The sequence below is a fragment of the Mycteria americana genome, chromosome 6 (assembly GCF_035582795.1).
Source record: "Mycteria americana isolate JAX WOST 10 ecotype Jacksonville Zoo and Gardens chromosome 6, USCA_MyAme_1.0, whole genome shotgun sequence".
Taxonomy (NCBI): domain Eukaryota; kingdom Metazoa; phylum Chordata; class Aves; order Ciconiiformes; family Ciconiidae; genus Mycteria; species Mycteria americana.
Window position 1 is genome coordinate 50,696,655 of NC_134370.1, and position 27,542 is coordinate 50,724,196.

Below are 27,542 nucleotides of genomic sequence, written 5' to 3' on the forward strand. Positions count from 1 at the left end.
TGAAAAGTATATGAAACATTGCCCATCAGTTAAAACATAGACCATGTAATTCTTTGGCTGACTTATTTGCATATAAGGAAAGAATTTATTCTGGAAATGTAATAATAGGATGTTCTTCATGGACATTGTGGTGACTGAGAGGCAGGGGAATGTAGAATGCCATGTCAGACTGCATCAGAAACAGTAATTTGGAGATTTTTTTTGCCTGTTTTTCTCCATTGGTAAAAAAAAAGCTTAGGAAAGTTTTTGGTTGCTGACCTCTGAAGAATTTAAATAATAGTAGGCCAAAACCATTCACTCTTCAAAATAATGTAGTGCAATACTGTATGCAAGTACTATGCAAGTGCTATTCATAATCAGGCTGTAGCACAGCAACAGTATTTATCTTGGCAGTGACAGTCATGGATAACATTCTGCAAGAAACTGCAAAATATTTGTTAAAATGGAATAAAAGTAACCGTTTAGCCTATATCTCAGAATGCAGGTTTGGACTGACACTGTGTGGGAGAGGGTTTGAGGGGGACAGTTGTCTGTAGTTCCATTGTTCTGGAAAACAAAAACCAGTAGATGTTTAGTGTGAGCTCTGAAAAATTCTGGGTTTCATCTCTAACTAAATCCCTGTTATCTCAGAAGATATCAGACAACAGACAAAGTCATTTTTGCTTTCTGTTTTGTGAAAGGAAGCAGTGTACACTCTCAGCCATTCTAATTTTGGAGCTATGATCTCACTTTAACCAAAACCATGGTACAGATGTGCCGCTTGTAATTTATTGGTGTTTCCTGCACTTCTGTAAACATGACAGCATGAGCCTAGCATATACACCAAGTGTACTCTCTCTGCCTCCATGTCTAATGATGGACTCTCTCTTTTTCTTGCATCTTTGCTTTTTTTTTAGAATAAAATGTGAACTTACTCAAGAACTGTGAATGCGTATATTCATTGTAAGATAAAACCATTACAACTGTAATGAGTTAGACCGGTCTCTCATTTTTCAGAGTAAGTACAGTTTTATTTTTTATGTGTAGTAGATGGCCTTGGTCAGCCAAAAGTGCTATTACTAAAATATTGTTAATTTTTAGGGGAGAAAAACTCACAAGAAGAAAAGGGAATTTCAAATATTTTCATGTTTGACAAGCTTTGTGGTTCTTTTGGGAGTATAACCACTGTTTTGCTATATGTAAAATTTACTTGACTGTTGCACTATGGTTAGGAGCTACACGCATACCAAAAGCTTCATTGGCCCTTGCCTCTGGGCAGGAGGGAAATCTTATCTTGTGAGATGCTATTTATATTTGTTTTCTAGACATTTGTCAGAACTTAGAAATAAGTCGCTGTTATTAACCAGTCCACATCTGGATCTGTTTGTGAAAAAAAGAGCATACATGAAATAAGGAACTTATTTCCCAAGAAGGGGAACTTTCTGTTTACATAAATCAACTGTGAAATTAGGGGATTCTCCTGCTTTGAGTGTTGTAAGGAAGCTGAACAGAAAATTAAAAAAGAGAAGTACTGACAGCAAAAGTTTTGAGGCTTTAGGAATTGATTCTGTGATTTGCTGCAAGATGTAATTATTGAGTGCCAGTAGGAGTCACGGGTGCTCAGCACACAAGGAACAAGGCCATGCTTCACTAAATTGATGAGATAATGTAACAGATCAGGGATAAGTGCTGGGGCACTTAAACTTGTCTAAATGACTGAGATAAGGAACTGGCAGCTTCTAAAGGCAATCAGTGTTTTCCCTTTGTAACTCATGTTCTGGCAAACGACACTTGCCAAGAAAGAGTATGATGCTACCAGAAGACCAAGAGTACTTTGTATTTGGGGAAGAAGATACTGAGCAGTATATATGGAAGAAATGTTATTGACCTGTTGTTTAAGCAGGATCAACCCTTCTTACTTTCCACATTTACTAACAAAGCTGCAGCTTTTGACAGAGCAGAATCAGTCATTCTAGTCTGTAAAAGAAAAAAAAGTCTAGCCTTAGTTTTCAACATTTAATCTTTCAGTGGATCACACTTCATGTCATGTGAGTTGACTGGGGAGATAACTTCCATGGCTCAGTTTCTATAACAAATCACTCAAGTTCCTATGCTAACAGAACACTGGCTATTTCCTCACTTGACATGTTTCTTAGCAGTAGATGACATCCAGAGGGGAGGACTTGAAGAATTCTGCAATCCTTTATGTCAACATCAAAGTGGAACCCATGGACAACCACACTGAATATTCAGGTGCTTTATATCCTTTACATCCCTTGGCATAAAATGAAAATATTGTCTGGCAGATGAGACAGTTACTTTTTATTGAGAAATTAATCAAGGCATTTAAAAATGAGGACAGAGTAAGAAGCTCTGGGGAATTTAGGATTTCTGTATAACTTGAACTTCCAAACTGTCAGAATTCAGTCAGATGAACCTAGTGCATAAATAGCATAATCCTAATAAAAACGCCATTGCAAACATCAGCTCCAACCATTGCAACAAGTAGTTTGACAGCAAACCTTTTGTGCTATATTTAAGGTTGAGAATGAAAAGCTGAATGCCATTGAACGTGGAATTGTCTCTGCCCATTTTTGGATGATTATGCCACATCAGACTGTTTTCTCTATTTGTACCCAGAGCGTTAGGTATGTTTGATGGAAATAGGCATAGACTGTGTTCCAAACACAAGGAGAAATCATGTGAAATAATGTGTACCTCCCTGTGGCAGCTTGATCTCTTCACAGTGAAGTTTTCTGTTACAGAAGTTCTCTATTATTAACACTAGAAGGTCCCTAGAGTCCAAAATGTGCTAGACGCTTCAATGAAACATAAAAATATAAATAGTTTGGCCTGTAGACATTCACAAGTCTTAACCCTGTAAGCTACAGCTTTTTACCCATTGCTGCTTGCATGTTCCATAATTTTTCCTGTAAATAATAGGATTTGGGAGTGATTTTTAAATGCCCATCGACAAGCAGAGCAGCAAGGGTTTGGTAAGTAAGCTCAAACACTGCAGCGCGATTGTGAAGGCATGGTGTGGGCCATGCACTCCTTCGGTTGCTGCTACGACCTCAGGCAAGGCACGGGGGCCGAGATAAGGTTCGGAATGGGAGACTACAAATGACTAACACAGTTCCCGACAAGAGAAGGGTTTTAATCTGATCACGGGCTAGACCACGATTTGGAAAATACTTTCCGACGCGGACACAAAAGTATTGGAGCCCGGTAGCAATAAAGCAAGGGACGGTAGAAGAGCAGACAGGAGCCCAAACTGTCTCGAGGTAGGTGGCTTTCCACGTCAGCAGCGGCCGATGTCGTGTCGATTTCCTGGAAAAAAGGGCCGTACGACGGCCGAAGCCCTGCGGGCAGCGGGGCCGTGCTCGGCAGCCGGGGCGGGGCGGTCCCGGGCCTTCGGCTTTGCCCGCGGGCGGGGGCGCGGGGAGCGGGGAGCGGCGGCGGCGGGCCGGGGCGGGCCGCGGCAGCCGCACTACAAGTCCCGTGAGGCGGCGCGGCGCGGGCCGAGCTGGCTCCCTGCGCGGCGGGCGAGGCTGCGTCCGCAGCGGGGCGAGGCGAGGCGATGCCGGCGGCGGGCTCGGAGGGGGAGGAGGGCCCGGCGGGGGCCGGCGGGGAGGGCGCGGGGCCCGGCGGCGGCGGCCCGGCGGGGGAGCAGGCCGGCCCCGGCACCCCCAAGCTCTGCGGGTACCTGCAGAAGCTGTCGGGCAAGGGCCCCCTGCGCGGCTTCCGCAGCCGCTGGTTCGTCTTCGACCCCCGCCGCTGCTACCTCTACTACTTCAAGGGGCCGCAGGAGGCGCTGCCCCTCGGGCACCTCGACATCGCCTCCGCCTGCTTCAGCTACCACCAGCCCGAGGCCGGCGCCGCCGCCGCGGCGGACGAGGCCGCCGCCTTCGAGGTGCACAGCCCCAACGGTGCCGTCGCCGTGCTCAAGGTAGGCCGGGGGGCGGGCGGGACCCGTCCCCCTTCCCCGTCCCCCTTCCCCGTCCCCCTTCCCCCTTCCCCGTTCCCCGTGCCCTGGGCTGGGGCAGGCGGTGGGCGCCGGGAGCGGCTCGCTGCCTGGCGCTGCGGTGCCCGGCTGTTCCCCCGCGGGCTCGGGCGCCTTCCCGGTGGCCGCGCAGCGCGGCGGGGACTTGCGCTGGCTGCGCCTCCAAAGCGGGACTGCCCTCCGCTGCATTTTGTGTATTTTTTTAAAAAGAAGAAAAGTAACATTTCGCAAATGCAGAGTCCATCAGCAATACCAGGCTATCCCTAGCGTTTAGTTTCTTTCTTTTTTTTTTTTTTTGTCTTTATGATTTTGTTTTTAAAGTGCTCTTCTGAAGGGGAAGAAAACGCTTCTGGTGAGCACGATCCTGTTGGAGCAGGATGGGCTAGCTGGCTTGGTTGAGTGGGTTCTGTGGAAACGTCTGGGTAGAAAAAAGGTTTCCAAGGAAATCTGGTGGGTTGTGGTTTTGAGAGTTGAGAGGGAGTGGTTGGTTTTCACTTTTGGGGTGCTTATTTTGAAAAGATGCATGGCAGAAGTCTTCATCTAGCCTGCTTTGGGAGGAAGGAAGAGGAGGAGGGAGAATTGTTTCCTGATAGTAGCAGAGCCTGCTTATCACGTTGTCTTTGCAAGGACTCAGACTTTCATAGGACGAGAGGTGAATGTTAGGATTGTTTTACATACCTTTCCTTTATTGTCATGCCTAGGAAAAAAACCCAAGGAAACCATTTCCACTCAATAAAGAAGAAATAAATTCTCTTGAGTATCCATTATTTTTGATTGTTATTAAGGCATGTATTTCCTGCAAGGAACGTTCTTGTGCATTGAGTGTGAGTTTTCACGTGAACTGCGTTCTTTTAGCACAATCCTTAATATTACACTATAATCCATAAAGTTATTAAAGTAAAACAGTAGAACTTCCTATTGAATTTTGGAAAATATGTTTCTTACACACTTACTTAACAGTGGAGATTTGAGCAATGATAATAAATGCAGAGATTGTAGAACATGACTGTATAAACCTCTGAAATATTCTGTTTTGATAAATATAAATGTTTGTCAAAATAAGAAATCATTAACATACTTTATTAAAGAATAAGCAAGTTATTTAACTGGAAATATGATAATAATTTTAAATATGTTTGGTTAAGGAAAAGCAGTGTAATGATGCAGTCACGTGTAAAAACTACCTTTTTCTTTGTTTAGCGGTAACCAGTTTTTATTGCTTTCCATGAATCTGGTTTTATAGCCTGAGTGTTTATGTTACAGAAGTTAAAACTGCAGACTTGGTGTAAGCTTTGATTTCTGATAGTTTGAGGGTTTTTTGTTTGTTTTTTTATTAGTATCTAGTGACTTTTTTGAGGAAACCTCCAGGAAAATACACAATGCGCGTTTTGTTTTGAGGATCCTTTTTGAATAGGAGGGCCTTTGTTGAGAAACATGTCATTTATGATTAGGATTATAGTGGGAAATAGTATATGCCACCTGTGTAATAAGTAACTAGTCTGTCAAACAGTACTCTAGCAGCAGCCTTGGGTGTCTTCTGCAGTCATGCAGAAGAAAACATACTCAATACCCATGCACAAGCGTAAGGAACAGGGAGTTTCCTTTTTCTTGTTTTTCTTGGTATCTTTTGGTCTGTGATGTTACTGCTCTGCCCATACTTTTTGTGTTCATTTTTTTTCCTGTACTCTCTAGGAAAGAACCTGCATGGATTGGAGCTCTCTTCATGTTTCCCTTAGGGGGACTGAGAAAAGGTGCCAATTAAGGAAGTCAAGGTCATTTCTGTAATTAGCAGAAAAAAATAATTTTGTATCTTCTACCTCTTGTGTTGTTATGATGCTTGCCCTAAAGCAGCCAAATGATTGTCCAAAAAAATGCTATTACATTATAGATGTTTACATAATAAATAAGGGATTCATAAAAATCTTGAGGGATATTGCAGGGCCAACTGGCTTTTTGTGGCTGTGTGATTCACCAAGGGCTAAGGCTTTTGCAGCTGGAATTAATTTTCTTCTACCAAACATGATAGTTCTTTAAGGCCTTTAAAAACATCTTTCAGCTAAATTAGGTAGAAATAGAATTAAGAATAAATTCAAGATGTTAAATTAAAAAAAACCAAAACCAACCTAACACCCCCCCCCCCCAACTGATCCAGCCCCTGTTGAAAACAAATGTGATTTAATCTATCAAGAAAGCATTACACACAGAGCACGAGGAATAAAGTCAAGTCAAATGTAGTCTTCACCCTCTAACTCACATGCCGTGTTTTCCTCAATTTGCTGCTTGTTCAAAATTTCCAGATCTCGTGATCTGGTCTTTCCCATTCAGTATTATAAGCTGAGAAGAGCTATAAGAAATAAGCAACTGGAATTCCAGATTGAAATGATGGCGCTGTTGAGGAATGCATTATTTCTTCATAATGCCTCAGTTTTTTGATAATGTAATGATTTCATCATCTGGATTGCTCAGTCTTTGTTATTTAATGGAAGCTGAGGACTGTATGATATGCTTGGGGTTTGTTTCTCAGTTTGGTAACAATTTCAGGAAAAATATACTGTGGCCTATACAGCAAATAAGGCAAATTGTTCATAATTTAGAAATGTCAATAACCAACCTGACACTTGCATGATTGTAGCTTTTCTATATATTTCCAACAGTTAAAGTACATCAGAAGAAGCTAAGTGTGTGTAAAAAGCTTTTCCATTTACAATATATAACAAGTACCATCACTTTACTTAAAGAAGCAGAGAAAATTGTGTACTTTGTGAATTATGGATAGATTATGTTTGAGAATATTTTCATGGAAAGGACCTGATCATGCAAATACTTGCTGTAACACAGAATGTTGGTAATACAGTGAACTGAATATTTGCCTGTATTTGCACAGTGAGGTCTGTCATTAAGGGAGAAAAGAATTAGCATTATGAATATATATAAATGAACAAAGGGGTCATTTCTCATTTATTTTTAAAGCAATGTCTTGTAGTGACACAGTTCACTTCTGAAACAAAGAAACACTGGCCAGTGATGATAGACTGTGTATCTAGTCACTTATGTGTGGATAACGTCTTTGTGAACAGTGGTGAATTGGGAGGGGAGGGGAACAGAAATTGCACAGACTTCTTAAGAAAAAACTTTTCTGGGTTATTGGCCAAGTAGTAAGCATTCCAGACACTGCAGATTTTGGAGCCCAGATCCCTGAAATTATTGGACACTAAACTTGCTGAAATCAGAATTATTTAGAAGCTTTTACTCTAGTTTGTCAATAATCTTTAAGGATGTGGCAGTGATTAATAATGGGGTGCTCAAGCTTAAATAGTATTGCCGTAGGACCTAACACCATTAGGGCCTAACTCAGCTTAGAAGGTAGCTCAGCACTGAAGATGATTTGTTTTCTGAGCTGATCCTTTTTTTTTTTTTTTTTTTTTTTTAAACTTTGCTGGTTAGTGGTTGCAATGCTTTAGTTAAAAGTTGGGCTGCCCTCTAAAAAAAGCTATCTGGCTCCAAATTTGCTGTTTGAGTATAGCAGGATTACTAAGTCTTAAGAAATGCGAACTTTCTGGTGATGTTCCCTTTTACAAAAAAGCTTGAGGGAGAGTTTGTCTGTGTTCAGAAAAGGATTGTGGCAAGCATTTTCATGAGTTTCCTCAAAATGGCATGTCTGCTTGTTGGACTCTTCCTGAAAGTGTTTAATATTGGCATACATGTTCACCAGTGGGTCCAGGTAGAGGATGCCACTGGGTAGTTGTTTTCCCCAAATAATTCTTCTGTTTGTGTCATGTGTGCATCAGAAGAAGGCAGTTCCTGCAGCATCCTTAGTGGGAGAATATAAGGGAATGGTTTTAAGTAAAAGATAATATTTTTCCATCATTTGTGTTGAAAAATACATGGGACTGTATGCCTCTTCACTTACAGTGTCTTTTGTTGCTACTGTAAGTTTGCCTGTAAGTTTGCAATAGTAATTCCTTATCTTGTACCACTTCAGATGACATTTATGGTGTTTTTTCTTCTCACAGAAATGCCTCTGTTAAAATGTGACTAGCTAAGGTTCTTCCTTACTGCAGAGCCACGCAATCATTTAGTACAAATAAGGATTTTTAATGAGATCTGATCAACGCTGCACCTAGTTAAATATTCTGTCTCTCATGGTGGGCAGTAGCCAAATACTCAGTCATGAGAAGTGGGGCAAGCATGGAAGTGTTCCTTTCTTTGACAAGTAAAGTGAATTAAAAAAAAGTTTGCAAATTTGTGTTTTGTTTAGGAGTAGGGGAAGAGGGAGACTTAAAATATTCTATGTGTGGTTTTAAACAAAAAGTCTATTTCAAACAACAAGCTTCAAAGATTAATTTTGTTTAAACAAAACTCATCTTAACAGAGATTCTCAAGATACTCTTTTACTTGTAAAGTAAATAAAGATGCTTATATAAACTCAGCAAAAACTGTTCAAAGGGAGTGGAAAACTCCATAAGAGAAGGAAGACTGTGTATGTGAAGGAAAGAAGGCAAAGCAACAGGCAGGGTGCAGCAGCAGTGTACCAATTAATTCTTGGGTAAAATTATTTAAAATAGGGGAGTGAGAAACTTGTACTGCTTTGCTATCCTGTTTTATATTGAAGGAGCATAACTGCTAACTGACCCAATGTGTAACAATGACATTCCCTTGTAAACTGGGGATGCGTATGTGCTGCTCAGCAGAGAACAAGTACAATTGGGAGTTTAAAAGCAACAACAAGGAGCAACTCCAATAAAATCAATTCATGGTTTTCTAAAGGCTATTGGGGAGAGGATAACGGGACAAACTGTGAAAAAGGCTCATTAAGTTGAACTAGTCATGGGCAGAAGTTAATTGTAGGTATAACTTAGATTGACTCCAGGTGAATTGCCTCATTAGCTATGTTGTGGTAGCAAAGAGAACCACTTAAGTACTACATCCTGTGTTAGTGGAAGCTCTTTGAATTCTTGGTGGTTTTCTGCTGGAACACAGTAAAACATTACTTGACAAGGCCTGTCTGCAAGTCTGTCTAAAGGGAATGTAGGCTCTCAAATTTACCAGAAATGAAGACTTGCCACTGGATAAAACTCCAAAGGAAATACTTTTGTGCTAGAAATAGAAGGAGAGACCTTTACTCTTTGCAAAAAGTGACTGGAGTCTGTAGACTTAAAGCCTGCTGCTGTGGTCATTCCAAAACTGCCAGTGACGGCTGTGTGGATTGATGTTTCCCAGTGTCCGGTTCTTTGACACTTTCTGAGAAACCTCATAGACACTTCTAAACTATTCTTTTCCCACGTCTTTTTTATGTGGGAAAAGTTTTCCTCCAGTTTCCTGTGAGCAAGCAAGAATAAATATATGAAACTAATTTCCATTCCAGATAAGAAATATGTTGCTTACATATCTTTCTTACCAACTGAGAAAAGTGAACCTGCAGTGTCCTCTTGTATCACTATTTGGTTTACTTCACTACTTGATTTGATTTATGAATGTTTACTTGATTTATGTATCTTATGTCTTCTCGTGTGTATGATGTACTGAGAGGAACTGGAGCAGCAGCTCCAGGAATAACTGTGTCTGTTTTCTGATTAACTTCCTTGCACGGTGCTTTGGAGCCATTTGCCGTAGGATGTTGTGGATATTAAAGCTCATATGGGTACAAAAAGCCAAATTGTAAAATAAAAAGCTATCTCTGTGATTCCTAAACACTAAGATGGCAGATTGCTGAGCTGGAGAGAGCACCCTGGGGAAGCATCAGTTCTTGTTTGCTGTATTGCTTATGCTCAGTCTTGTAATTAGCTGCTCTCAGGGTCAAAATATGATGGCAAATGGATCTTCAGTTTGACTAGACCGAAAGTGTTCTCATATCAAAAATGAAGACAAATCTGTGCCATTTATGTGCTTTGTGCAGCACTGACTGTACTTCCTTTGTAAGGAAATCTGTGTTGTTTGTTGCTCTTCATTCTTTTGCAGCTATGCCCTGCACAGGTACCCTCTTCAGTTGTGATAAACAGAACAGGAAGCTATTTGAAATTCAGTTGTCTTTAAAGAGTAAACACAGTCATTTGCCCAGGTAATGAGGGTTTTTCATTGATAAGGCCACCAAGCACTTTGGGAGAAGGTAGGAGAAAGACTGGCTAAAAGGTAAGCACTCTGTGTGCTTACAAGCCGAAGGACTTAGGTGAGTGTCTCTTCACAAGCATTAACTTTTTATTCCTGAACATACCATGTTACTAGTGTCGGGTGCTTGTTCCAGGCTGGTGGCTGAGGATGTATGCTGGAATAAAAATGACTTTTCCAAGTGAGCATCTTGCAATGTCAGTTACCATCACTTAGGCTCTTGTTGATATTTGTAGATTGTAATTTGACACACTTTGAAGTAACTCTTATAGCTGTGATTCTTACTGAAGCTGAAAGATGTGTTTGAATTCTTGCTTGCTTATTACCTATTCATGTTAACGACTGTAGGCTTGCAGATTAAATATTCACCTTGGGTTTTTTTGTTTTAAATATGACCTTTCTATAGAAGTTAGCTCATGGGATTGTCAAGTAATACAGTATCTATATTTAGTCATTAAAGTAGGGGGCATTGGAATGCATTATTAATTTGTTGGTTTCTGATGGTAATAAAGCAAGTTAAAAAAAGAAAATGGGAATCTTCCTGAGTGTGTATGGGACCTTTTTTTTTTCATAATACAGATTTGTAGTTATATATTTAAATAATGCTTTGTGTGTAAAATATAAGATGCTGCTGCTGCATTTTCTAATGTTTGAGTGTAAAATTGGAGAAAAAAAATTGCATGTGACTACTTCTAATGGAAAATGGATGTGGCATGAAAGTCAGGGATGTGTATGAGCGCACAACATGCACCTAGTACGTTGGTAGTTATTTCTTTTAAATCATATTGGGTTTGGGCGATGATACCTTGCTCGTCTGCTAATTATCTGGGTTGGTTTTTTTATTGCACTTGGAATTACTGTATTCATATACCAAAGACATGCAGTGATCTCATCAGCGCTCTGGTTCTGTGTGTTGTAGGCTGCAACTCGTCAGGATATGACATACTGGCTTCAGGAACTTCAACAGAAGAGGTGGGAATATTGTAACAACCTTGATGCAGCAAAAAGGGACAGCCGAACTTCCCCTACACCAAGTGACTTTTCCAAAGGTCTTGTTGCCAAAGACAGCCCTGGTAGGTTGAAAATTTGAGTAAACACAGAATGCGTGTTTCTGTTCAGTGTCAGTTAATCAGTACAAGGCATAGCACTGGGGTAGAGAACAGTCTTAGGAAATTTTTTGTCACATCTTGTTATCAAGTAACTCTGTGTAAACTTTGCCTATGTTGATGATGCTAAAATTATTTAACATAAATGTAATTTTATGTGTGATTTCCTATCTCTTACAAAACCTGTTGATTTCTTTAAAAACAAATTTTTAAAACGGAAGTAAAATGGAGTAGTCCTATGACTAGGTTTCATTAAGTGGCAAAGTACAATTTAGGTTAGATAAGTTGTCTTTTAGTGGTTGCAATATCTTAAAAGCTTAGTGTGTTAAGTATCCTTAGATGTAAACTCCAGTTTTTAATGGGAAGAGGTATATTTTGCATTCTGAATGACCATACTTTATTCCCAAAGAAGTATGGTGTGGTGGATCTAACTGACTGTGATAACAATTTCCTGCCTTTTAAAACTGGAAGACAGTTTGCACTGATACTACATAAGTGAAATTCAGTCTCCAGCCAAGCAAAATGTAATTTTAGACTAGTGTCAGAGTTATAAAAATGTATCGGTGTATTATACAAAGTTATTCTACATTTTTGACCACATTGCTCAGGCACTTCTGAATTGTTTCATTTCTGAATCATTACAGAAATGGATTGCTTGCTGATTTCTGTTATCCATAAATAAGACTGAGTAAAATCCTGTTCTGTGCCAAGTTAGACATTAGTAAAGCCCTTTTGGGTTTAAACGAAGTCTTGAGGTCAGACATATTTAATCAACAGATTTTACGTTTTGTTGATTTAAATTTGCTCCAGAAATGTTAAGCTGTCTTCTTCCCTGCCCTTCTCTCCCCTCCCCCCGTTCAGATCCCATGCTGCAGTATTGTCCTCTAACCCAGTTTACTGCTGTCAGTAAGAGCAGTCTGCTTGTGGCTGCTTGCTCAACCACAGCTGGCTTGAGAGTATGTGTTTTCATAGGGGCTCAGCTTGATGTTTCAGCTATGCCAATCTAACAGCTAGTCACTCCTTAAATAAATGCCCAGCTCTCTCCCTTGATCTAGCACTGGTGCTAGTCTCACCCTTCCTTACGCTAGGGCAGGGAGTGCAACCAGCAGGAAACATCTTTTTCTCCGGGTTAGTTTTTGGCCAATGTAGCTTCCTGAAGTGGTTTACTGTAGGGACAGATGAGTGCCAGGATGAGCTTGAGAATTGTTGGCAATGCAAAGTGGCACGGTTTGAGACCACCTTTCTGGCAGCAGATGGTCTGGTTAGCAGCTTGTCAAACCATATGCATGCTGCAAGAACATATGTATTGGTGTGCAAAGATCTAACAGCTTGCAGGTGCTGGAAAGCATAACAGGCTTTTGCTCTTTCAAACCTTTGCCTTTCTACCTTCAGCCTCTCATTATCTGCTATGTAGTCTCCCTTTTTGTGTTTTGTGGTGTTTGTCTGACCCTCTGCTGAGTTGATTGAGTTCAAAAGTTAGCCAAAAAGGAAGGTGGTTGGTTTTTTTGTTTGTTTGGGGGTTTTTTTTTCTATTTTTTTTCCTCTGCTAGCTTAATGAGTGGAATATACTTGCTGTGCAATCAGGTGACTTCCAGAGCTGATGGAAGGGAGGGAACAAGGCATAGTGGCCAAGTATGGGAAGGCAGAGTAAAGGAGTAGCCAGGACTGCCCTCTTTTGGCAGCAGACTGTTGGATCAGATCAACTATAATATGTAACTTGGCCCCAAATCTCTCTTCTTTCTTGTTTGTGCTACTTCCCTCAGAGGTTAGGTACAGTGTGAAATTAACCTGCTGTCCCTGCAGGCTGTTCCCTCACTCCTGTTTTGCATCAGATCTAGCAATCGTAATTAGATCACTGAACTGATATTTTCCTTTCTTGTAAGTCGTTGGGGGTTTTCTGGATCAGCAAGCTGAACAAATTTGTGTGGTGGGTTTTTTTTTTTTTTTTTAACTATTATTATTACTAAATCCAGTGCAAGGAATGTCAAGGTGAAATGCGTGGGCTGAGTAGACCCATCCCTGTCAGGGACAGCCTACAGTTAAACCGCATTATGTATAATTTGAAACTGCATCTAGAGTATCTCAGTTTTGAGGACAAATCACAACGATGACTTTATCATCAACTGTAGTGTTTAAGTAGGGATTTCTTCTGGGGAAAGTGTGGAGAGCCTGAATGATTGATGATTGTTTCTTCTTTTTAAAGAAGTATTCCAAAAATTTCCTGTAGAGTTGGGGGACTCTTTAAGGCTCTGATTCCATGTTGACGACTAAAATATGTGTCTTGTGTTTTTTAAAAAAAAAAAAGGTGAATGTGCATTCGATGATGTGCTTTATACTGGAGCACAGAAATTGGTTTGTTTTGCTACTGCTTGAGTACAGATGCTATCGCTAGTATTTTAAATAGGGAAGTAGTCTGTTTTCAGTCCAGAAACAAAATTGCTCGCTGTAGTCTTGCCTGTTTTGTCCTGTTGTCCTCCCCCCCCCCGCCCCAGTTTAGAAATCTGGACTAACTGGAACATAGGTAAAGCAAAGGTACTGGTTTATGGATCAGGCTTGACAAGTTTTTAAGAATTTTCAAGGTAGTCAAAAATACTTTGAAATATTTTTCAAAGTGTGCTGTGGGAAAGCTAATGTTATAAAAATTATTCTGTAGGATTTGTCACAGAGCTGCCTTACTACTGTGGAAGTCAAGGAAATGATTTATTCTTATAGGATATGTTGTTTTGGGGGGGTTTTTTCTTTTTTTTTTTTTTTTTAATTGATTGAATGTTAATGTAATTTTTATAATTTCAGTTCTTAGTTATGCTATTCCTCAACTCTTGATTTGCATTAATAAGAAATGGTATGTCATGTATTTATAAGATTGCTATGTTTTGAAATAAGTTTAAAAACAAGATTTTTTCTTTTTTTTTTTTTTTTTTTTTTTGTGGTGATTGCATTAGCAACCTCATTACATTGTTGTACTGTATCTGCTGCGTAGTCCATACCTCTTACCAATCAGCTGGCTGGTGTAAGCAAGGGATCATGTACAATGAGCAACCTCAGAAGTCAGAGAAGATTCAGCCAGACTGATTAGCATGTCTGCTAGAGGAAATGCATTTATTAGAAATTCAGCTCTTGAGCAATTCATTTACCTGGACTACACTATAAAGGGATTTTGTAGTCTTGTCAAGTCATACAGGTGGCAGATGAAACAAGCTGTAAGTATGAAAGCAGAGTGTTAGTATTCCAGCCTGGTTTTGAGTGCCGGTAATCTTTTGGTGTGGGGTGGTTTTTTTGTTTTTGTTTGTTTGTTTTGGTTTTTTGTTTGTTTTTTTTGGGGGGGGGGGGACACACACAGACAGATGGGATGGTGGTGGTTGTTATTTTAGATTTTTTTTTTTTTTTAGTTGAAACCTATTGTATTATCTTTCCCCTTTAGTAGACAGTGAATATGATCAAAATTTAGTTTTATCTAACTTACGTTAGCTGGATTTTGTTCACCTCCAACAGCCAAGATCCAAAAGAATTTGGAATTTAGTTTGGCTGATAAGGCACTGAAGAAGTTTCTGTCGGCACTGTTCATAAAATAGGTCAAGGCAGTGTAATTTGTACCTGTATTTGAAAGATGATACAATATAATTCTGTTTCAGATACCATTTTTCAAGGGTTTGAGAGATTTGTAGTGTCAATGATTTTTTATATTTGGTATTCTTTATCACAAAATGTTCTGTCTTTCTACTTCTAATCTTCAGTATGGGCTAAATAAAAGTAACCATCTGCTGAGTAATTGGAGGGTACAGCTTGCTTAAAGATGGTCTTGCTGCTAGTGCCAAATAATCATCAGAACAAAGGCTGAAAGGCTCACCAGCGATAAAACAGGGTATTGTGATTTCCCAGGGTTTTTCTGTTCCTGCAGAGAATCATTTAAGTCTGCAGCCGATCCAGTGTGTTACTTTCTAATATAACTGCTGAACTGTGTTCTCAAAATTTTTTTAATCCACTTCAGTACTTTGTGAATGATAGGGAGAAGAGTCTGAAAATTACATTTGAGCTTGTTTTTAACTCACCTGTTCAGAGGGTTTATAGAAGGCCATAAACCACTTTATGCTTCTCTATAATACTTTTGCTATTCGTAGTATATTCCATACTCTGCATTTCCTATTCCCTCTGCCTGCTGGAGGAGGGGTGAGGGAGAAAGCAGGCTATCCAGGATAATGGAAACACTGAGGTAACATATATACTACAGATTCTACAGTACGTGTTGGACAGTGTGGTATGTTGGAGACCTGGCTAGCTCTGTTGGATAAGCTTGGATCCTCTGGACTTTATTAGCTCTGGCTTAGGGCTAGTGCCAGTTCTTGGCTGGTTCCTGTAGAGCATGAGTTTGACATGTGTGCGGTGCTGGGCCTGAGCTGCATGTCTGCATGGCCTTGTGCCTGATCTCTAGATTTGCTGAAGCGCACCAGAGAGTTTGGCTCGGTGAATTTAGGTATAGCTGCATTCAGCTTAACCAGAGCTAATAAGTCCTCACTGATCCAATAGGTCTCTGATGTCTCTGCAGTGTCCATGCTAATGTTCTTGGCTCTGGGAATGCCCAGGCTGGATTTGCACAGAGCTGGCTCAAGTCCGTAAAGCTCATTGACTTGCAGCAGCAGTGTCACTTTTTTAGGATGAATAGCTTTTTGGGATGAAGCACACCCTGAAAGCTGTGTCACAGTATTTTTATGACACTGTTCCTGACTTAGGAGTTCTGATAGACCTGAGCTTGTTTTACAGGGGGGGTTTGTGGATTAATAAAATTAATCCAACTTAATTTTTATGGCTTTATAGCTGCTTAAGCTAGATGAATCAATATTGACTAATTGAGATTGTAAATCACTCACAAAATAATGCTTCAATAACGAGTCCTGTTATCAGAAGTATGTGGCTGCAGTGAGAGCTCACTGAGGAAAACACTTTACTATTTTTAAAGTTCATTTGAACTTTAACAGAGTGTTTTATGAAGTTATGTTGCAATTGAAAATAAAACCCTAACTACATTACTAACAGGCTTAGTAGTATATGACTTTATATAGCCACTATTCTTTTACTTAACTGAAAGTTTTGCCTATTTTTTTTTTCTCTTTCTCTCTCTTTTTTTCCTTTTCTTTTTTTTTTTTTTTTTTTAAATAGATTTGAGTATCCTAAGTCAAAATGCTTCAGCAGAGAGAGCTAGAAATATTCTAGCTGTGGAGACTTCTCCTACAGACCTTGTGGGGGAACAAGCAGCTTCCCAACCTGCACCAGTCCAACCAAGTGCCATCAATTTCTCACTTAAACAATGGAGTACTGAAATCAAGTAAGTTGGGGATGTGGGAGAAAGAGTTATCATGAGATTGATAGTTGCTGGCAGAGACTATTTCCTACTGAAAGGTGTGTGTGTGTGGTAGGTGGAGCTTTTTAGAAGAACTGGGTGTGATGGGGTGGATCAGTACATTGACTGTATCTCCAAGTAAACTGTTTCTTTATTATATTTACTTGTTTGAAGGGCATAGCTGAACATCATTGTGTAGCATTACTGATACCTGAAAGGGAGAATCAAGTCCTGTAAAGCACTTCTAGTGGTGGCTTTGCTCTCTGAACCCAAGCAGGGAGCTGGGAGTTGTATTCTCAGGTAGTAGTACTGCTTTTTATCCTTCGTTGTGTAACAGAGCTGCTAATTGCTAGCATTGTAGTAGTCATAGTATTTAGTGCTAATGAAGTATTTTTAGTGATGAAAATCAAACCAATATAAATCATTCTTCTTCATTTTCTTCTTAAAAAAATAAAAGCACATGGCACAGATTTGAAATCAATGTAGTTCTGAATTCCTGAGCAAAAATGTGGCAGACCCCTTCTGAACAACAGCAACACCACATCTTACCCCTCACTCTTAATGAGTTTACTCTTTAGCATTAATTGCTTTAAGGAAAGCAGTCCTACTCGTTTTCAGCTCTCCTGTTACAGTTTCTTTCTAAATGTTTTTACACTTTGCTCTGCCCACATAGATGGATCTTCCGCTTCTACTCAAAGAATATTACAGTGCTATTACAGAGCAGTTCACAAAGCAGAGCTGTAGCTTTGGTTAACTAGACCACATCCCTCTTGAGCTGCGAGTAAAATGTTGTTCGGTTTCATCAGCAGTGCCGAGTTAAACAGATTCCTTTTAAAGCTTTCCTGTTAAGCACAGAGATCTGAGAGGTTACAAAGTGTGGTTGGTTTGGGATTTTTTTTTGGTTGTGTGTTGGGTTTTTATTTTTTTTTTTAAGACTACTGTGTAGACCACCATTTAAGTTCTAGAAAAGATAGTTTATGGCTGGATTAAGAAATATGTAAATCCTGTTACTACATGTCCTGTTTAAACTGGTAGTCTTGTATGGTTTCTTGGATTTGCATAGCTGCTTTGCTTTGGTAGAACTTAAGTTTGGTCATAATAGAAGGAAAATAACATGAAACAATTTCTGTTAGGTGAATTCCTGTATACTTGAAATGAGTGTTTCTGGCTTTTTAAAACTTTTTTCTTTCTCTTTTTTTTTTTTTTTAAATTTTTTTTTTCCCCCTGAATTGCAGTTGATATGCTTTGGGGAAGTGTAGCTAGAAGGGCAGTGTCAGGGTAAGCTGCTCAGTGTTTTGTGGTTGGTGTGTGTTAATGTTTCTTTGTAACTGAGTAGAAAGGCAACAGTGGAGTTGTGGGTTGGGAAACCCTTTCAGTGGAAGGAAATGTTTCTGGTGGCAGTTGCCCAGCAGATATTGTAGCAGGGTATTCAAGAGTTGACCTTTCTCTGTATAGCTGGGATCCCAATGGCTTGGAGTCCTTGCAGGTCTCTGGGAGTAAACATGTAAGAAAATTTCACACTGTGAAGCTCTTTAAGGCTGAATACTGCCCTCTCCCGTTCCACTGTTTCTGGAGATATTCAGCTGGCATGGTTCATCTGTCTGAAAATGTTCCTGGGAAAATAACATGTATTGTATTGTAACATCATTTTTTAAAATTCTGTGTGGTTATTTTTTTTTATATGGAGTGCTCTAGTGCCCCCATGTGCTCTAAATTTTAAAGCAAGCCTTCTTCCCTACAAGCTGATACCAGTGGTAAATGGTGTCGTTGTCAGGATTGCTTGTTATGCTCAAATATCCTCTTCTGAGCTTTTGAAAAGTCATTTTGCAGAGGATTTACTGAGCCAGCAGCTAAAATCTGAAGTGTGTGTGATGTGGACAGTTGTGCACTACCTCTGGCCATGTATTCTATCATTGGGATAAGAGTCTGACAACCTCATCAGAAGCTATTTAGCTGCGTGGTAATATGCTAGAACCTCTGACAAATTTATTTACATTAGCATAAGCCTCGCAGTGACATGTCTTAAAAGCTATGGACTAGTGTTACCTCTGCCTGTTTTGAGCTAGCAGGTCATGAGCACTTAAGTTCCTGTATCTAGTAAGATAAACTTGCTCTGAGACTTGAGCCTGTAGCAGTTTTCACAAGAAAGGTGAATTTCCTTCAGCACAGGTTTGGTTAGGGACAAATGGATTTTCCTTCTTATTTTCCTTCTCAGCTGCTTCAGAGAGGGGTAGGGCATATATAATCTTAATTTGGATTTATTTTGCCTAAGTATTAAGGATGATCATTATTACATGCTTCCACTCCCCATATCTTTTGTTCATTCAATCCTGCAATGAATGATGCCCATTAATAAGCAAAACTATTCAGTAATGGTGCAAGGGTCCTTCAGACGACAGCCTTTCTCATTATACAGCTTTGGTTTATGCTCAGACCATTTTGAATGGAACTCCTGTGAAAAAGCATTAAGTGGTCGTGCAAGTCTTGTATTTTAACATGTGCAATCTCATTTGTCACTTCGTGATTGACAAGTGATCTTCTTTTACTGGGCTGAACAGCATTCTTTGTGTATGACAAGAAGGTCTGGTTAATTGTATTGGACCTCTGTGTGGAATCAGGACAAGATCGTTAATATTTTCATAACAGTGAATGCTAATTATTCATCTTGGAAAGTTAAAATGACATAGTAGTGTGACTATAAATGCTGGTGGCAAAAAAAGTCCCAGTAAAATGTTAGAAACTCTATTATAGTAAATGTATGCAAACAGCAGTACTGTTGTGGTTTATTGTTTTCCTCCCTTCTCCGCAATTCTATGCAATTTGGGGCAAGGGTGGGATCTGATCACCTTTAGAATATGTGTGCACTATCCAATATTTTATTGCATTCTGACAAGTTTTAACCCCAATATTAGAGGATGGATCAAGGTGTTTCTAAAATTTCAGAGAGTTTTCTCTGCATTGGTGGGAGCATGTATTTGTTAAGAACTTAACAGATATCTTAATCAAAGACTTCTCCTTCCTACTGAACACGTGTGATGCGTTTGACAGAAAAGTTATTGCTAGAATAACTGCATTTGCATCCTAAGTAGCAGTGGTGAAATAATAATTGGAAAAAAGTGAAGAATATGTCTTGGAGTTAAGCTATGTGTATATTTACAGTAACAAGTTGAAACATGCTTTTCCACTTTTTAAAATCTATTTTCAAGTACTAATTGGCATATATAGACATTTAGGCCTGAATTTTTTTCATCTTTATGCTGTCAGCTACTTGTATCTCTTATTTATGTGGAATATAGAGTTGGAAACATACTGAATTACAGTAACCTCAAGTTATATAATCATAAAATAAGACTTAAACCCAAAACATGTAAAAATGCAGAAGCATTAGATCATATGATCAGGTCTTGCGTCGTGTGTCCGATTGTACTTGTCATACTGTGCTTAGGAAAATAAATATTGTTTTTTAAATTCAACTACCTACTTTTAATCTAATAGAAAGCAATGAAGCGGTGCTACTTCAGCGCCCTTAACAATCCTATGCAAAAGCTTTACAAAATTCAGCATCAGCTATGATTGTTCATGGGCCTAACAGCAGTTTTTGAAGAAGCTTTTCTAGAACTCATTTGAGTTCTTGTTCCTTGTGACTTTTCAAGCTTTAAAAGGTGGTGTTCAGACAGGCTTTAAATACTGAAGTTGACCAAGAGCAGAACAGGCAGTTGTGGCGTTGCATGGTAAGAGATCAGCCACTATTCAGAGAATAGCTGTCGAGATGCCAGGTGACACATTAATTTTGTGTGCCCTAGGAAATATGTCAATCATCACTCAATTTGATCTATTTAATTTGAACGGAAGGTCTGAACAATGAAATGAGGTTTCTTGCCCCCAACAGAAATTGTGATTCTTTCTGGAAGAAGATTAAATGTGTAGTATAATTCAATCTTTGTCAAGTTTGCAAATTGATTGTTGAAATGGTTTTATTAATAACCTTTAGGACTATTTTTACATTGTACTTGATTATTAATCAGTTCACCAGACTATAGGAATTTTGCATTACATAATGATTAGCCTAGAGTTCACTTTGAGATGTTAAATCTCTTGTGAAACTGAAAGACTGGGTTGAATCATCAGATGATCTTGAAGGTGTAATATGGGTTACTTTCTGCTTAAGGTTTGAAGAGTAAGAAGAGAGAATGTGGCTGACTGAGTGAAAGCATCTTTGTGGCCTCCATCTTACACAGACCATGTAGAAAATGCTGAGATACTAAATATATTTCCAACTTTATACCTAAAATATTAAACTGGTTCATATGGATTGATGTAGAATCTCCTCTCTAGTTGAACAAAGACTTTACAATCCTGAGCTACGTTAATACTTATGGACATAAGTATGGACTTAAACATTTCTGATTGCATGATGGTTGTGGGGGAAGCTGGGTAGGGTAATCTCATCCTGCTCGTGAAACATATTGTTCTTCTATAGAATTATCTGGCTGGAATTTAGAGGTTGCCTCTGAAATGTTCTTGCAGATAACTGGCAACGTTCCACCTTAGGAAAGGAAAACTGCTAAGGAGTCTGTCATCAGCAATTCAGCTACAGCAGGTCTCCTGGATGATCCCAAGTTTGATGTTAATCCAGAATATGAAACTATAACATACATGTGTTTTGACTGCATGCTGTTCTGTTTAATGCTTGGCAGTTATCCTAAAATTCTAAGCTACAATAACTGATCAATAAAGAGATGCTGCTTCTAAATCTTAATTTTGTTTTGTTTTGTTTTTTCCCCACTGCCAAAACAAGGATAAAACAGAGGATGACACAAAAGACTGTAGTGGTCTCCTAGATATTAATATCCTGTTAAAGCGAAATAATTCTTCTGTTCTTGAAACATAGCACTGTTGATAGCAGGTGCTATTTAGTAGGATATGCTTTATTTTCTTTGAGCTTTTATTAGGTATTGGTTTTGTCTGTGTGTTAGCTTATTTTTAGTTTGCACTGTTTCAACTGCAGTGGTTGTCTTGAAAACCCCTTTATAAAAAGAATGCAAAATGGAGAAGTCTTTGTCACTTTTCCTGCTGTCTTTTTCACAGAAATTCAATGTCCTCTTTAAGAAAAGGAAATAACGAAAACCGCAAGAGCGTATTTTATACCACTGAAGAGTGGGAATTGCTGGATCCAACCCCAAAAGACTTGGAGGACTCGATGGCCCTGGAAGAAAAGAGGAAACACCTGGCAGAAGGAAGTAGAGGTAAAAGTGGGAGGAAGGAAGGGGAGCATATGCCTTACCTTCTTTAGTATAAAGTACTGTGTTATGTGTATCTTCAGGAAATAAGTGGAAGCTTATCTTCTCTTCACAAACCACATCCAGAGTTCTCTAAGTTCTTTTAAAAAACCTACTTCCTTATGATGTGTTTGGAGTCCCCTGCCATTCTGATACAATAGACTGTATGAATCCTTGTTATTCACTGTTTCAGGTCCCCTGAGCATGTTACCATCTCTAGTTTTGTCACTTGAATTGCAAAGTTACAGGATAAAGGGAAATGTTGAGGCTTTTGATGACTCAGCTGAGTGTCACCCATTGAAGCAGAATTGGCTTTAGACTCTAAAGTATGTGTGTACATGTTATATTGGCTTGCTTCTGAAATGGGGAAAAAAGTAGGGATGCATATGCCGTGATCACTCATCTGTGCATTATAACTGGTTTTCACATTTGCCCAGTGCCTGGAATAACCTTGTGAAAATATTTTTACAGCTCCTGAAGAGCACTTTAGCTGACGTCCAAGTGATTTAATCTGTTAGAAAACATCTTTCTCTCTAAGAATACTCCTGTGGTTATATAAATGGAGGTTAAACCTTACACTGAATGCCTCTTAAAAGAACAGTAGGCTGTGATATCAGCGATGTTTTTGCTCTGATCACTTCTGAGCTGTTAATTATTTGAAGCAAAGTTTACTTTGCCATAGTTAGGGGTACCTTTTATTTTCTGTAATGAATTGTAAAGTTCTCTTCAAGTCTTTATTTCACAAGTATTAATTTATGAGCTAAATCTGTTGTCTGGAAGGGGAGACAACTTTGAGCTATATACTTTTCCCACCAAAGGAAGTGACTTGGAAAATGAGGCCTGTCTAACACTGTTGAATTGGGCTGTTTAAATGCTGCTTAGAAGCTAATTTTAATGACCATATTTTTAAAAGGAAATCTGAATGCTTTGAAACACCTTTTTACTAAGTGAACTGAACTAGAAGAAATTGTTTTATGTAGGACTGACTGGTTCAGCTTTTCCATTTGATTTTGGCCGCATTCCACACAAAACAAGGCGCCCGTTAAAAGACATGATTGGATCAAGCAAAAACCGCAACAGCAGTGACTCTTCTCCAACGGAGTGGTATTCTGGTAATGGCAACAAACTAGTCTCTGAACTGCAACTGAAGTATCAAAGCCAGCAAGAAGAGTTGGAAAAGCTAAAGAAAGATCTTTTGAGCCAAAAGGTAATTAAGCTTTCAGGCAAAGTGCACAAAAGCAAACGGATGTGGAAGGTGACTGTGAGTTTACCCTTTATGGCCATCTAACTGCATTAAGAGCTGGTTGTTTGTTATAAAATAATGGTGCTAAATGAACCTTTGTTTACAAAAGTCTTGAAATAAGAAGGACCAAATTTTATATCTGTTGAAGATTAGATCCCTGAACAAAATTTTTCATTTGCACGGTGTTCATTAACTTGGTGTGTATATCTTTCTTATTATCTGGAGCTAGCTTTCTCAGTGTCTGCCAGGATCCTGGCAGATAATCACAACTGCTTTCACCATTAGTACATGTAATTCCTGAGGAAATTCTCCTTTTAAGTCCTTTTTTGTTTAGTTTGGTTTTTGTTTCTTTTAATTCTGGAGGAGAGGGTGGGGGAATGGGGACTGACTTCTCTTTCTCTCTCTCTCTCTCATTAACTGCATCATCACAAACGGTTTTGTAAATGATAGGCCTAACCATAAATCTATGTAGGTAGTACTGCCCTCATACAGTGTTCTTGCTTGTGTGTCCTTATAACTCAGATTTAATAAATACCTTGGTGTTCTCTAAAAGAATTTCTCAAAATCAGTGGCTCATTCTAGGTATATCTTTATGATTTACAAGTCTTTGTAAACTTCCAGATACATTAGTGAACATTCAAGTTCTCAGGAATTCCATAAAACTAACTCCTATTTCTGTCCTTGTATTCTTAATTAGTGTCAGAAAACGATTTAAAAAAATCCCAGTTTCATTAGTAAGTACTGTAAATGCTTCTAGGGTTGACCTTACCTTCCCACAGTTCCACAGTGTTAAACCATTAACCAAACATGGAAAACAGCAAAGGTCATAATCCAGATTAGTGAGATTTGTAAGTGAGCAGTCTGCTGTTCTTGCTTTCTTGGTGTTTATTGTTGATCTGGACTATCTTCTTGTGTGTAGTTTTTGTTGTTTTTTTTTTTTTCTTTTTGTGTTTTGGATTTTTTGGTTGGTTGTGTTTTGTTGGGTTTTTTGGGTTTGTTTTTTTTTGTGTGGTGGTTTTTGGGTTTTTTTACAGCTTAGCTTTCAGAGAGCTTTTGGTAGTAGCTAAGGCAAACTCTTCCTTTTACAGTATTTCTTTTCTTTTAAATTTCACTTTGACTGATTTGCATGTAACAGCCTTCACTTCTTGAATGGTATAGTAAGATCTCATTCCAGCAAGGAATCAAGTAGGGTTTTACTTTCAGTGTAACTGTCTTAAAAATCAGCTTCTCTTATGCGTGTGTACCCATGATTTCCCAAGCAAAACACATACATCTTTCATGCAAGTGAGTAAGTGTTGTAATCGTCCAGGATGTGTGCAATCCCATGAGCAAAGATACTTGTCCTTTTTTAGCGTGAGGGAATAGAAGATGAAAGTGGTAGAATTGTTAGATTGATGTGTTTTCAAAAACAAGTTCTAGTTTAGAGTGTTCGATACTGCCTTTTTTGCAAAGACCACAGAAACTCCCTTTTCTCCCTTGTGGCAAGTCAGTTAATTACTTGGCTGATTCTGTGGCAAGATTTTCTAAACAGCCCTCCAAAGACTTCCTTTTCAGCAAAGCAGCATGTATTTTTTTTCTTCTTTTATTTTCTCTGCATCTGTTAGGGAAGAGAGCAATTAGTTATCTTTCCCTCTTCCATTCTGTAATGTTCACCTCTTAATTTTTTTGGCTTAAGGTCTCTTCCTATTTATCTTCTTACAACAGGGCTTCTTACAAGTAAGCCTTTTTTAGCTTCCAAGTAACTGCTGGGCCACAGCTGTCAACTAGTCTTCCCAAACCTGTTGTGGCCTTTCTAGGCAGGATCCTTAGCTCAGTGAAAGATATTTAAGCCATCCGTATAGGCCAGTCATTGTATTGTTAGCCTGCTAGAAATCATGTTATGTAAGTGTTCCCTTTTTTCCTTAAAACACCACCATGAAGTCTGCTATAAGCTGATGATTCAAATGCAAAACCTATTTGAAAGCTTTCTTTTGCTTCACATTAGATTTCTAAGTTATAAAACTTTGAAACTTAAAACTTCATTACAATCTTTCTTTTTTAAAATTCTCAGGAACTTGTGCGACTTCTGCAGCAAACAGTCCGGTCTTCCCAATATGATAAATATTTTGCAAGCCGTCTTTGTGAGGGGGTTCCCAAAGACAAATTAGAGCTGTTGCACCAAAAAGATGGCCAGATTTTGGGTCTGAACAACCAGCTTGAAAAGTTAAATCTGGAAAAAGATAGTCTCCAGCAGGAAGTAAAGAATCTGAAATGTAAAGTTGGAGAACTCAATGAGCGGCTGGGTATGTTGATGGAAACTATTCAAGCTAAAGATGAAGTGATCATGAAACTCTCTCGTCAACTCAGTGAATGTGAGGACAATACATCCTCTCAAAGTGGAGCAGTAAATTCTTCCATGGCCACCTGTACTAATAAGGAACTACAGGAACTGGACAGACTAAAAGTAAGAGCAATGTCTCTGTCTTGGTGGATAGGGGAATCTCTGCTCCCTATAAAAACTACTTTCTAGTCTGCTATACTGTTTGAGGAGATCACTACAGCAGTTCTCCAAGATACTCATCAACTGAGGCTTTCTCTGCTCGGAATCTACACTTTGAACTGTTATGTGGCAATCTAAACAGGACTTTTATACTTTGAGCTGGTCTGTACATCTATAGTACAGTGTCCCATACTGTCAGTAATTTAATCATTGGTGTGGAGGAGGAGTGATGTGAGAAGTAATCAAAGGAACAGGAAAAAGTAAGGGTAAGAGTAAAATACAAGCATGGAGGAAAACAACCAGAAAGCTTGCTTTTTTTTCTTTCTTTTCAATTTTTTTAAATATCAAAGGTGAGGAAACAAAGAGCATGAGGAGTGGCAAAGGGGAGCTCCAAGGAGGAGGAGTGTAAGAACCTGTTTTACTAATGCTGCTCCAGATGTTATGAATGCGGTTTTTTTTCTCTAACCTACCTCAGTGAATGTGTCACAAGTTCGTAATGAAGTTAATGAAGTACCCGCTTTGCTCTAAACACGTTTTCTTGCCTTTGGATAAATGTTGTATTCCAAATTGATTAACATTCCAAGGGATTTGGAATACAAGTAATTTAAAATATGTATAAATGGTCATAATTTTCTTTCCTATATGTGAGCCTGGCAAGTTTTAGAAAATAAAATTGAAACTAGAAATCAATGGTCTTGGCGGAAAGCAGACCAAAGCTTGTAGATGCTGTGGAGTGTGGGAGTATTGTAATTGTTGGGAGGGTACCAACATTCCCTCATCTCACAACCTCAAGTTTCAGAAGTAATATTTGTAGCCTGGAGCTGAGTGGATTAGGCAAGGAAGCTTATTGCTAAGGATTTATATTTTTGTATGGAGGCAGACATCAAACTTTTACTTTAAGCGTGGACTGGTGAGGGTAAGCAAAACCCAAGGGGCATGTGCCCCCGCTTCTTGTATTGCGTGGTATGTGTTTCTGGCTGCTGCACAGCACCATGACCTCTCTGGGGTGTTCAGCACGCATGTACGTTTCTGTTCTCCTCCCTGGTGGTGCAGCCGCGCAGGGCTGGGCCTGCCTCGTGACAGCAAGCGGCAACCAGCTGCCTTCTGCCGGGACTGTAGCGCTGGAAGGGATGCAAGTGAGGCACCGCACCGCCCTGTACACCTCTGTGCTTATATTTGGCACGTGTGCTTGACTTACGTGAAGACCAAAAATAATACTAGATTTGATCCTGATATTTTTAATGATAAGTCCTATTAGTAGCTGCTTGTTCTGTATTCTAAGGTATACTTTCTCTGGTAGGCGTTTGCTGTTTGTAAGCTATTTTTATTAAAAATCCAGTTTGTTTTTTTTTTTTTTTATCAACAGGACAATCTTCAGGGTTATAAGACCCAGAATAAATTTTTAAATAAGGAGATTTTGGAACTTTCTGCTCTACGAAGAAATGCAGAAGCAAGAGAGAGAGAATGGCAGGCAAAGGTCAGACTAACACAGCATGTTCTCATTTTGGCAATGTCTAAAGCAGTTTTCAAAAATTCAGTTGTAAATCTACTCGGGGAACGTAACTGAGGAACAGAAATGGAATGACTTAAATGTATTAAATGTGATAGCTTAAAAAAAAAATAATCTCCCCCCCCCCAACCCAGTCCTTACAGACTAATCTTTCTGAATGGATTCTTGAGAGAAGTAATTGACTTCAAAATAACGTTAACCAGTGGAACTTTTTCATAACTTATGAACACAGGCATGTATATTTCTGAAAACATTGTTTCCTCAGAATTAAGGCTGTAATTTTCTTGAAGTATGAAAAAGACAGTATGTGTAAGGATTTGGTATGTCACTGACTAGAGCTTTCTCCTTCTGAGCACAAAGGATGACTACAGTATGGTGAATATAACTTTGGAAGTGTGTTTCTGTATAGATGAATTTGAGTGTAGAGAAGTTGCAAGTAAATAATGATGATTTCCATTGCCTGAGGCTAGAAAAATATGCACACATCTGTAGCTAAGGCAAGA

General features: G+C 39.1%; 1 protein-coding gene across 4 annotated transcripts in view; it reads left to right on the forward strand.

Annotated features, from left to right (window-relative positions):
* The first annotated feature begins 3,457 nt into the window (after positions 1–3,457).
* The window catches only part of TBC1D2B (TBC1 domain family member 2B), a 37,200-nt gene continuing 13,115 nt past the window's right edge, over positions 3,458–27,542 (forward strand). For 2 of the 4 annotated variants that reach the window (XM_075505755.1, XM_075505756.1), the window contains exons 1-7: positions 3,458–3,928; positions 11,007–11,160; positions 16,348–16,513; positions 21,617–21,774; positions 22,788–23,014; positions 25,101–25,493; positions 26,896–27,006. In XM_075505755.1, the coding sequence (XP_075361870.1) occupies positions 3,560–3,928; positions 11,007–11,160; positions 16,348–16,513; positions 21,617–21,774; positions 22,788–23,014; positions 25,101–25,493; positions 26,896–27,006 (1,578 nt within the window). In that variant the 5' untranslated portion in view covers positions 3,458–3,559. The remainder of the gene's footprint in view (positions 3,929–11,006; positions 11,161–16,347; positions 16,514–21,616; positions 21,775–22,787; positions 23,015–25,100; positions 25,494–26,895; positions 27,007–27,542) is intronic. The other 2 variants (XR_012776222.1, XM_075505754.1) reach the window with 1 other exon arrangement.